This window comes from Hyla sarda, chromosome 2 (assembly GCF_029499605.1).
Source record: "Hyla sarda isolate aHylSar1 chromosome 2, aHylSar1.hap1, whole genome shotgun sequence".
NCBI classification, from domain to species: Eukaryota; Metazoa; Chordata; class Amphibia; order Anura; family Hylidae; genus Hyla; species Hyla sarda.
The window spans coordinates 233,698,649-233,711,222 of NC_079190.1; the positions used below are offsets into that span (position 1 = coordinate 233,698,649).

Sequence of the window (12,574 nt, forward strand, 5' to 3'; positions counted from 1 at the left end):
CCAGAAAAAATTATTTTATATATCATTTGGCTCCAGAAAGTTAAACAGGTTTGTAAATTACTTCTATTAAAAATCTTAATCCTTCTAATAATTATCAGCTGCTGAAGTTGAGTTGTTCTTTTCTGTCTGACAACAGTGCTTTCTGCTGACATCTCTGCTTGTCTCGGGAACTGCACAGAGTAGCAGAGGTTTGCTATGGGGATTTGCTTCTAATCTGCACAGTTCCCGAGACGGGTGTCATCAGAGAGCACTTAGACAGAAAAGAACAACTCAACTTCAGCGTTCATAAGTACTGAAAGGATTAAGATTTTTTAATAGAAGTAATTTCCAAATCTGTTTAACTTTCTAAAGTTGATATATAATAAAAAAAAAAATTATTTGCTGGATAGCCCTTTAAAGTATAAACACATTTTCTGTCATGGATTCAATCTGGGGTTCGGGGACTGCCACAGATGAGATAAATGTATAAAAAGGTCTATGCCTTTTAGAAAATATGACATTATTAATGGCAATGGGCTTCATCTTAAAACCTGCCTGTAAAATCTGCGACAATTACCTCATATAGCATTCCTACTAGACTAAAAGAAAAATCTACTAAGAGGTAATGTATTAATCTGACGGACATCTGAAAAAATAGCGATTTTACTGTCCTCAAATAGCTTACGGTGCCCTGATCGCAAACCTTTCCAAAGTTTCTTGATATGCCCTTTGGTTTCTGAGATGTGAGGGTTTATATTTTGGCTGATAACTCAGGGGATCAGGCGTGACCTTAATTTTAAAAATAGGAGTGAATATCAAGTGAAGGGTGGGATTATACAGTCAGGGGTGTGAATGTTGTACATTGAGGGCCATGTATGCCTAATACACCCCCTGACTGTATAATCCTGCCCATCACGTGATATTTACTCCCATTAAAATTAAGTTCACGCCCAACTGACTGATTCCCAGAATTGTCAGACTATAAATCCATAAATATTTTGAATAGAAGGCGTATCTAGAAACTGTAAAAAAGTGTATGATCAGGGTACACTGAGGTATTTAATAATAATGCAATCTCAATTTTTTGGAGGGTTGGCGACAGGTCCTATGTAAATGCTATCTGCCACCGGTGTCCTGGAAAATACGACAACCCAAAACGGCCCAAAAGGTATTCCTTACAGATTCATATAGTCCAGAATCAAAAGCAGAAAAAGCACCAAACCTCAATTACTATAGTCTTTATTGCTTTAGGCTCAATATATATGTATATATATATATATATATATATATATATATATATATATATATATATATATATATAAAACTCAATGGCTGGCATTTATCATTGTAGGTGTAAGTGAAGCATTTTTCTACACTTTTTTGTGTGCTGGTAATGTGCAGGAGCACCAAATGTATTAAATGGTCACAGAACATTTGATAAATTTTGTGCAGGTCACATTTTCTGAAATTTCACTCTTCACATACACAAAAAAGCTAAGCTAAGTCTGGGCTGGTGTAGTTTTAGAGACTTTTCAGTGGCTTTGCGCCTTTTTTGTGCTTTTTCACAAAAAGGCGCAGTTGATAAAACCCTTCCATATCATGTGTATTGCCAAAATTAGTGGATTGCAACTCAAAATCTGCAGAAATGTGTAAACCAAAAGGCCTTTTTTGCACCTTTTCTAGACACAAAAAACTGTCTAAAGACAATGATAAATGTCAGCCATTAAAACACAAATGAGCTGTATTCCATTCAAAAGACCAGTGTTTTCTAATCAAGGTGCCACCAGTTGTTCCAAAACTACCATTCTTGCAGAACGATCTCTCTCCCACCCAGTGGTCACTCCACCCATTTAAGCAGACAGGCTCCCTCTGAACACCTGACTAGTGATGTCATGTCTTGGCCCCACTGCAACCTGGGAAAACCTGGGACCTGAGTAATTTTGTATGCTGTTAAAAATAAATATTGGGAGGCCACCGTGACACACAGGTACAGACATTATATTATGAACCACACTTATCAACTTTACAGTCCCTGTAGCATAGTCAAATAAAAAAAAATCTGGAATACCCCTTTAAAGGGGTACTCCGGCCCTAAGACATCTTATCCCTTATCCAAAGGATAAAGAATAATATGTCTGATCACGGGGTCCCACCACTGGGGACCCCCGCAATCTCTCATGCAGCACCCATCTGTCTCAGCTGCACAAAGCAATGATTGCTCCGTGTCTGAAGACTCACGACCACGAGGCCGGAGTATCGTGACATCACAAGTTCATTATAAAAATAATTTTTTTCCCCATCCCTACTAGATCCTAAAACCAAGTGGAATCCTAGCCTAACAGATACTTGAAGGTTTTAGACTAAAATTGTCTGGTATTTAAAAATGTTCATAATTCCCTCCACCCTAGGGCCCTAGATCCATCTGAAGATGCAACTGAGCAAATGTCAGAAAAATCCTACTAGAACAGCTGAACTTTATTTCTAATTATTTAGAGTCACTTTAAATGATGTCAGGTGTGTAATGACTTCTATTCAACATGAGTTTGAATGTAATTGGTTAATTTTGAACACAGGCACATCCTCAGTTGTATAGGGGTGTGCACACTTATGTAACCAGGCTATAGTTATTTTTTTATTTTCTCCCTCAAAGACTTAAATTTTTTTTTGCTATTAAATTGTTCCCATTATAGGTCACATTAAAGGTGGAAAAAGATCTGACCTGATTTATCTTTGTCTCATTCTTTAACATCACAGAAACCTGGCATTTTAATATGATGTGTCGAATTTTTCTATCCACTGTATATGTAAAGATTTGTCTTATACTCATATTTTTTTACATTTAGAACCATTTTCTTTCAAACAAAGTTGTCGAACTTGTAATACCCAACAAGCCATGTGACATTTCTATAAAATGAATACAGTACTTGAACTCAAGCCTTTATTCAAAGAGTTTACCAGGCTGTAATCTATACCGTATTTTTCGCCCTATAGGACGCACCGGCGTATAGGACGCACCCAATTTTTAGGTACAAAATCTAAAAAATTAAAGATTTTGAACCCAATAGTGGTCTTCAACCTGCGGACCTCCAGATGTTGCAAAACTACAACTCCCAGCATGCCTGGACAGCCAACGGATGTCCGGGCATGCTGGGAGTTGTAGTTTTGCAACATCTGGAAGTCCGCAGATTGAAGACCACTGCATAGGAGGTAATACTCACGTGTCCCCGCCGCTCCGGACCCGTCACCGCTGCCCTGGATGTCACTCCATCACTGTCGCCGTGTCCCCGTCGCTCCGGAACGTCTCTGCTGCCGGCCGGGTATCCTCGCTCTCCGTCGCCGCCAACACGTCGTTACGAACGCTGACGCATGTACGCGACGACGTGATGACGAGGAAGGAGAGCGCCGGCCATACAGGGGATCCCTGAACGGAGAAGAGACCGAGGAGGCAGGTAAGGTCCCTCCCCGTGTCCTGTAAGCACTAACCCGGCTATTCAGTCGGGCTGTTCAGGACCGCCGCGGTGAAATCGCAGCGGTCCCGAACAGTCCGACTGAACAGCCGGGTTAGTGTCACTTTCCCTTCAGACGCGGCGGTCAGCTTTGATCACCGCGTCTGAAGGGTTAATACAGGGCATCACCACGATCGGTGATGTCCTGTATTAGCCGCGGGTCCCGGCCGTTGATGGCCGCAGGGACCACCGCGATAGGGGTGTATTCGCCGTATAAGACGCACCGACTTTTTCCCCCCAGTTTTGGGGAAGAAAAAGTGCGTCTTATACGGCGAAAAATACGGTAATTGATAAAAAAAAAAAGAAAAAAAATACAATAATAATATACAATCTACTACATTGTGAGCAAACTTCAGCTGCAGAAAAAATTTGCAGCAGTTCTGACCCATGTGGATTCACCAAAAGGGGCAAATTTGATTTTGTATTCTTCAGGCCACAGCATAAAAAGTATTTATCATTTATCATGCTGCCCTAGGCACAGTCCCATGGGTCCCTAATGACAAATATGACCATGGCTATAACTGCAAAGAACACAAATTTACACAATAACATTTTTTTTCCATTTGTTAAAAAGTAATAAAACAGAAAACTATATAAATCTGGTATTGCAGCAATTTTACGGACCTGAAGAATAAAGATTATGGTCCACATTTATCAATCAATTTAAGGACAAAAACTATCTGGTTTTTCCATAGCAACCAATCACAGATCAGCTTTCATATCATATCGAGCTCTGGTAAAATAAAAGTTGAGCTGTGATTGGTTGCTATGGGAAAACCAGACAGTTTTTGTCCAATATGTTCATTATGTAACAGGGTAAACAATGCAAAATTCCATTCCCCCAAGGAAGAGTTCATAAAATGTTATAAGTTATATGAAGCCCAAAATGGGTGCCACTGAAAAATGCAACTTATTCTACAAAAAAACAAGCTTTCATATGGCTACACGGTTGGAAAAATATTAAAAATTATGGACCTCGGAAAGTGGGGATGAAAAAAATAAAAAATTACCATCATAAAGGCCAAAACTGGATGCTGTGGCAAGGGTTAAAACTCTAAAACCTTTAAACAATAACACCTCAGTGTGCGATTGTTCCCCGAATACTTCCTCTTGTTGGTCTTTCACCATGACACAGTTGAGATCTCTGTAGTTTTTTTTTACAATGTGACCGTATTTGTTGTTCATTCCCTTTTCCTACTGATCGTCGTCAATTTATGGTTCCTTTTTTTCCCCCCAGTAACTGTTCACACTTCCTGCTCATAATTCATACTATTCCTTCTCCTTTTACAACTGTATCTATGAGGGTTATCACAAAAGTCACTCGTCCCTACTCTACTGTATAAACACATCTGCACTTCTGCAGTTCTGTTTTACTTTATCGACCATACACTATTTACAATGAAATACTCTGCAGATTATTTTATTTGCTTTTAACCTTTTGTTATGCCACTTATATTATATTACTGCTTCTATCCTTACAAGAAAAACACATGTCGGCAACAATCTACCCCACTTCACAGTTAAATTCAATATAATATGTTAAAAGAGTTGTTAACCCAAAAATAACTTCTGCTCTATCCACAGCATTTGGGGCCATCTCCAGAATGGCACTTAGGCTCTTTTAGCAGTATAAAACGGTAGACTGTAGTGCATCATACTATGGGAGCGATGGAGAAAACCCAATGCAGCACTCCGGTATCTCCAGTGTAGACAGTGCAGTGGATGGCGCATACAGTCTACTGCTCCATACAGCAGAGAGAGCCGGGCCCCGTTCTAGAGATCGCAGGGGGTCCCAGTGTTCTGAATCCTGGTCAGATGCTTATACCCTATTCTGTGGATAGGGAATAAAAATTTTTTCTTGGTACCGTATATACTTGAGTATAAGCCGACCCGAATATAAGCCAAGGCCCCTAATTTCACCCCAAAAACCCAGAAAAAGTTATTGACTTGACTATAAGCCTAGGGTGGGAAATACATCATCCCCCAATGTCATCATCCAGACCCCCATCATTAACACCCCCGTCATCATCACCCTGTCATCATCCCCCCCTTCATCATTAGCCTGTCATGAAGGGGGGCTTCATCATCACCGCCTGTCATCATCCCCCCCTTCATCATCCCACACCCCCTCTTCATCATCACCGCCTGTCAATCCAGTGGTCTTCAACCTGCAGACCTTCAGATGTTGCAAAACTACAACTCCCAGCATGCCCGGACAGCCATCGGCTGTCCGGGCATGCTGGGCGTTGTAGTTTTGAAACATCTGGAGGTCCGCAGGTTGAAGACCACTGTGGCCTTCGTCATCATCTAGAAACCCCCTTTAGTTTTCTACTCACCTTCCCTCGGTGGGAAGGAAGGGTGAGCTGATCCGGGCCATCTATGCTGCAGGGACCGTCCGGTGGGGACGGTTAGTCGTTCCGGGCTGTCCATTTTCACCAGGGGGGGGCCCTCTTCTCCGCGCTCCGGGCCTGCCCCGGACTAGTGACGTTACCTTGATGACGACCCACAGGGACGCGCATGAACGTCCTCGTGTGTCGTCGTCAAGGCAAAGTCACTAGTCCGGGACCGGGCCCGGAGCGGAGAAGAGGCCCCACCCCCCCCCGGTGAAAATGGACAGCCCGGAACGACTAACCCTCCCCACCGGACGGTCCCTGCAGCATAGATGGCCTGGATCAGCTCACCCTTCCTTCCCACCGAGGGGAGGTGAGTAGAAAACTAAAGAGTATAAGCTGAGGGGGGCGTTTTCAGCACAAAAAATCGTGCTGAAAAACTCGGCTTATACTCGAGTATATACGGTATTTGTGTTAATAAAAGTTGTAATTAATGTAACATTGTCAAAAGCCTTGTTTGGCAAAAAGTGCCAGAAACCGCATAGTAATAGTGGGCCTATAAATTGCTTGTTTTGTGTTTGTTCTGTTTTACATGCTTTCTCCATTTATGTCAAAAGCTAAATTCAAAATGATGTTGGTTTCCTGTCACCCAAGAGTAGTGCACTACAGTGGCTCAGGTGACAGTAACACAGTTAGGGTGAAATCACGCCATCAGGTTGGGTTGCAGTTGCATTGTGGTTTGTAACTGCATCGAGTCAGTCTCCAATAGTAAGTAATGGAAGAAGTTCATAGCAGTATTGGAAACTGCAAAGCAACCTGACTGTGTTTTCACCCTTAGGGCTATGCTGTTAGTTAAGTCACAAGTCTGACAGTGAGTATAAAACACTGTTTCCAAAGGAAACCAGCAGAATAGAGAAGTTTTGGATATGAATGCAGAAGTAGACCTATAATAAAGTGCAGGATTAAAATCAGTTACAAGAATAATAATAAATAACGCGTCTCTGATTTTTAACTGCGTTCTTGGCTGAACATAGTGGACATTTTCAACTGTACGATGTAACTATGTAATACTCTGAAAGCACTATTGCATCTTATCTATATTAAATTATAGCAGTAAGAACAATTGATACTACAAGTCTCAGATGCAGTTGGAATTTGTGATACAATATTACGGCATGGTCAGGTATATCCAGCTTACCCCAAAGCGTGCGCACGGACAGGACTAGGACTTGTCCACAAATATGCAAAGAAGAGACGATGTCCAGCGCACACTTATAGAGGAACTTCTTTTATTCAGTTGCCATAGGATACAGCAGGTACTCAGGTAACGTGACGCGTTTTGGCCGGCAGGGCCTTAGTCATACAAAGGTTACTTGTGCTAAGATCATTTATATATGCAAGGTGGGAGTGTCCCGGATGGGACACGTCCATCCCACGTCACTCCACACCTGCATACATAATTACAGACATGCTTTAAAATACTCAAAACTGCCGGCCGAAACCTGAGTTCCTGCTGTATCCTATGGCAACTGAATAAAAGAAGTTCCTCTATACGTGTGTGCGCTGGACATCTTCTCTTCTTTGAATATAAAGGCATGACTCCCAGACAGAGCACTGTAATTCTACTATATAAAGCAGAAATCTACATGTTGATCACCACTCATCTTCCTCTCGAGCTTACACCATTTACCTCCAAAACATTCTACTAGTATTCACAGCAAAATCTCTCATTCAGCATCTAGATGAATAGACAACTTACTTTCAAAATCCAAGAAAAAATGTGGACAATTTTCTAAGTCTTTGCCCAGAACCTTAATGAGATTTCCCATGACCCGTCGACCTATGAAGGATCACAAATAGTTAAAAAGGACTCACAAGCATGTAATCATTCCATTCCACTGTATCAGTCCTAAGATTTGTATTGTTCCTGCAAGGTCTGTCTAACAGAAATGTAATGTAAAAGTGAAGGTCCGTAAGGCTTACATGATGATGTGTAGGTTTCTCTTATATTTCTTCACGGAAATGCAGCTTTTTGTGCTACCACTTCTGTTTTTGTCTATGTCTGAGCAGCAGGAGGAAGCTGGGAGTCAGTTTGTATTTTTCACACTTCCTGTGTGAGATACACTATGATCAGCACTCTACATGTCTATATGCTGATAAATATCTTGCTGTATTCTCTGTTACAATTGTTGCTAATTTCACTCATTCATTCAACACTATTAGCAAGCAAAGCAGTGCTTAAAGGGCAACTTCACTTTATGACATCAATTCTTTGATTTAAAGGGGTACTCCTGTGGAAAACTTTTTTTTTTTAAATCAACTGGTGCCAGAAAGTTAAACAGATTTGTAAATTACTTCTATTAAAAAATTTTAATCCTTCCAGTACGTTTTATGGGCTATATACTACAGAAGAAATGCTTTTCTTTTTGAATTTCTATGATGTCACGACCACAGTGCTCTCTGTTGACCTCTACTGTCCATTTTTGGAACTGTCCAGAGCAGGAGAAAATCCCCATAGCAAGCATATGTTGCTCTGGACAGTTCCTAAAATGGACAGCAGAGGACAGCAAAGAGCACTGTGGTCATGACATTAGAGAAATCCAAAAAGAAAAGAACTTCCTCTGTAGTATACAGCCCATAAAATGTATTGGAAGGATTAAGATTTTTTAATAGAAGTTATTTACAAATCTGTTTAACTTTCTGGCACCAGTTGATTTAAAAAAAATAAAAAAAAATAAAAAGTTTTCCACGGGAGTACCCCTTTAAGGAAAAAGTGTTAAAGGGGCAGTCCACTCGTTTGGAACATTTAGTTGCAAACGCTGGGTGGGGGGGGGGGTGGGGTCACCACACCCCTCATGACGTCACGCCCAACCCCTCACTGCAAATCTATGGGAGGGGATGTGACAGCCATCATACCCCCTCCCATAGACTCGCATTACTCGCATTGAGGGGTCCGGGCATGATGTCGCAAGGGGGCGTGGCGACCCCTGAAGCCCACACCCAGCATTCGGAACTCAATGTTCCGAATTCTGGGGAGTGGAGTACCCGTTTAAGCTTGGACCTTATACCCTTATACCTTCTATTAACATGTATATTGTACCATAGTACTGACCAAATAGAAGCACGGTCTTGTGATCTTAACCCAATGGTTAACAATAAGCTACTCCTGACTTTGGAGATACACTGGTGTTCATTTGGTTGGCATGTGAGCTATAGCCCCTTACAATCTAATAAAAAACTGTTCTTTTCTATCTAATGTTGCTTTCTCACCGACTTCAGCTCTAGGACCAGCAGCTGGAGAGGAGATTCCCGGAGTCACTTCATTAGCACGAAGATCTGAAAGTTAAAGATATTTTAAGTCAGGTAATGTCTTCATAGGTTTTAGGCATTACAACTGTGCATTGCTACGATAACATATGATATCTGGGCATGATAATTGAAGCCATTATAAGTAATAATCAGTATACATTCATATTAATAGTCAAAAACATAGACAAGACACAAATGGCCACAGCCATTGCCACTATTGCCTCTTGAGTACGCCGTTGTGGCGGCGAAACATGTAGAGGCTGGACATAGAGTGACATGTTAAGTGATTTCCAGAACATACAAGCATTATAGCGGCAACTGCAGTGCTGTGTACTACAGTTAATGAAGTGATAACCCTAAAATACGGTCATCTCAAACATCTTGTTTTGTTCCATCATTAGTTTTCAACTATTTTTCTGGGAAATATACATTTTAATGGTAACACAGTAAAAGTTAAGTTTTAGGATTTGTATAGATCGGCTACGGCTTTGGGGTTTGGTTAACAAGACACAAATGGCAAACAAACACAGTAAAGAGATAATTCACTCAGAATAAAATACCCGCAGCAGTACAGTTTTTAGTCTACATAGCTACAAAATCTGGATGTTCAGCTTGGTATAAGAGGTAAGCACAGCTTGGGCTCTGGGCCCTATTGATGACACAGACAGGGAGCAGGGAGTCTCAGTGGTCGGATGAACCCACCTCCACTCCTGCATTGCCCTGTACCCAACTCCCCCCAATAGATCACTAGGCTTAAAACTGAACTGAGACTTCCTGTTTATGTGTGTGATGATAAGGAGGCTACTGGAAAGTGATGACACCAGTGTATAGATCAGACAGGATCCCTGCAATAGCTGAAGCTCAGAGCTCATCAGCCCCCTCCCTTTTTGTATGACCTCTGTAAAGGTCACAGAGCACGCTCAGAATCCTTTCCCATTAATTTAATGGGATAGCTCCTTTTAATTGTTGCCTATGATGTCCATGGGGTTTGCAGTTAGCCTATCTCTAAATGCTGTTAAAAACAGCTTAGGCAAGATGGCTGCCCCCACAATAATGTACAAAAAAGTTAAATAAAAATAATAACAAGAAAATAGAACATGTTTCAGTATCTGGCCCTAATGAGTTGAAAATATAGCTAGGTGATACATTCCCTTTAAGGCTGCTTTCACACTATAAAAATACTTCCGTTATAAACGTCTATCGTGTCCCGGCACCGTATTTCATACAGTGCCTTAGTTATTAGTCCCCAAAGTTAGAGTCCCTAGGACTGTCTGGGTTCGCTTCCCTAATTAGCCCCTAATCACCCCTTAGTAACTTCATATTTATAAATATAAATATATGTATATGGTATTACTCACTTGGTTTAGCGTCGCAGGACCTGCAGGTCATGTGACACGGTTCACAGAACTCTATGGTTTGCTAAAAGACCTTTGGTGGTTCTAGTCAGGTGATCACCCACAATCCATTGTAACGGTGAGTGACAGCTGATGTGGACCAATCCAAAATGGCCAGCCCCTGCCCATATAAGGGAGCTGCGCCATATTGTCGCTCTCTTGGGTTGCTGACTCTGGACGAGGTAGGACCTCCGCAGCTTTCAAGACAATTACTAGGCCAAAGCCTTGCGACCTAGGCCTGGGCTAGAGACGGATAGTTCTTACAATCCCCCGCTATCTCCGCAAGACCTCTGGACCTAATCCAACCCCTAAATCCAGCAGATCTATGCAAATACAATCCTCCTAATCTTAAGAGAACTTTCCGGTCCTAAGCAACTGTCAGTCACTGCTGTGCTGTCTATATAGACTCTGTTATCTGGACTGTTACCGTTACTGCATGTACAGAAAATCTTCAGTAAAGTTCCTGCAAGTTTTAAGTTCAGCACTGCTGTGGACAATCCATTTATTTTACACTCACCTATCGCTCTTGGGAAGGGTGGCGATAGAGTTTTAACCCTCACCCTGGCGTCACGAGTGACAAGGGTTAAATTAACCCCTCATATACTACAGCAACACCCCAACTACCCTACACCCCGACCAGGCTACCACACGTCCATCATAAAAATCTTGAAAAACGGCCATTAAAAAATCCCTAACCCCTATTTTTATAGTGTGAAAGCAGCCTATGCGAACCTCAGTGGTTGATGTTAAAGGGGATCTGTCATCAATATCACCACATGATAAAAATGGGGTTTACCTTTCTTCACCTTGTGCTTCTTTTATGCAGGCTTGGTGCACATGGGGTGTTCCTAAACCCCATGTGCACGCTGACTTCCAGCACACATCCTCCTCTGCCAGGCCTGCCTTATAAATAAGCATAATGCTTTTCCTGTACACCTGGAAGCGGCACATGCACAGTAATTGTGACAGCAGGGAGTAGGAGAAATCTCTCCTTTTGCATGAGAGATTTCACAGGGAAAGTGTTATGCACATTCATAAGGCGGGCCAGACGTCAGGGTGCACCTGTGGTTTGGGCACACCCTAAGTGCACTGAGCCAGCTCATTCGCATATTAGGAATAACGCGTATATCTGAGCCATGTAGAGCAGAAAGGTATTTTATTTTACTTATTTATATAGCGCCTACAGATTCCACAGCACTTAAAATTATGGGGTACAAACAAAGACAATTATCAGACATAAAATTACACAATAACTATTCAAACAAGAGGTGTGGGGATATATTGAGAATATGTTGTGGATATGTTGGGGATATGTTTTGGGACATGTTGAGGATATGTTAAGGCCAATTAGAGACTGTTATAGGCCTGTCTGAAGAGATGTGTTTTTAGGCCACGTTTGAAACTATGGATGTTGTTGTTGAGTCTGAGGGATTGAGGGATAGCATTCCAGAGAACCGATGCAGCACGAGTGAAGTCTTGGAGACGGGAGTGAGAAGTTCGGATTATAGAAGATGTTAGTGTGAGGTCATTAGCAGATCGGAGAGAACGTGTAGGATGGTAGACGGAGATGAGAGAGGAGATGTAGGGAGGTGCAGCATTGTGGAGAGCTTTGTGTGTGAGACTGAGGATTTTGTACTGTATTCTGGACTGAATTGGTAACCAGTGTAGTGACTGGCACAGGGAGGAGGCATCGGTGTAGCGGCTGAAGAGGAAGATGAGTCTGGATGCGGCATTAAGGATGGACTGGAGAGGAGAGAGTTTGGAGAAAGGAAGGCCTATTAGTAAAGAGTTACAGTAGTCGAGGCGGGAGTGAATCAAAGCAATAAGGAGAGTTTTAGCAGTTTCAGTAGTGAGAAACTGATGAAAAGGTAAACACCACTAAAAGCCTGCACCAACAGATTAATGCTGATGATACTGATGACAGATTCCCTTTAAGATATACTAGGGCAAAAAAAATAATGCAAAAACCATTTCTATTTGTCTTCAGTCGATTGTGTATTGTAACTCTTTTCCAATGTAGGTAGCTTGATTTCTCTTACTCCGAACTGTATACATG

General features: G+C 41.8%; 1 protein-coding gene across 9 annotated transcripts in view; it reads right to left on the reverse strand.

Moving 5' to 3' along the window:
- Window positions 1-12,574, reverse strand: part of LOC130355860 (CYFIP-related Rac1 interactor A-like) — a 58,048-nt gene that overhangs the window by 21,565 nt on the left and 23,909 nt on the right. For 6 of the 9 annotated variants that reach the window (XM_056556632.1, XM_056556637.1, XM_056556631.1 and 3 more), the window contains 2 exons: window positions 9,086-9,151; window positions 7,575-7,655 (listed from right to left, as the gene is read on the reverse strand). Coding sequence is in view for 5 of the 9 variants with exons in the window: in XM_056556630.1 (XP_056412605.1) it covers window positions 7,575-7,655; window positions 9,086-9,151 (147 nt within the window). In the remaining 4 variants the exon portion in view is untranslated. Of the gene's footprint in view, window positions 1-7,574; window positions 7,656-7,798; window positions 7,926-9,085; window positions 9,152-12,574 lie in introns of all 9 variants that reach the window. The other 3 variants (XM_056556635.1, XM_056556633.1, XM_056556638.1) reach the window with 1 other exon arrangement.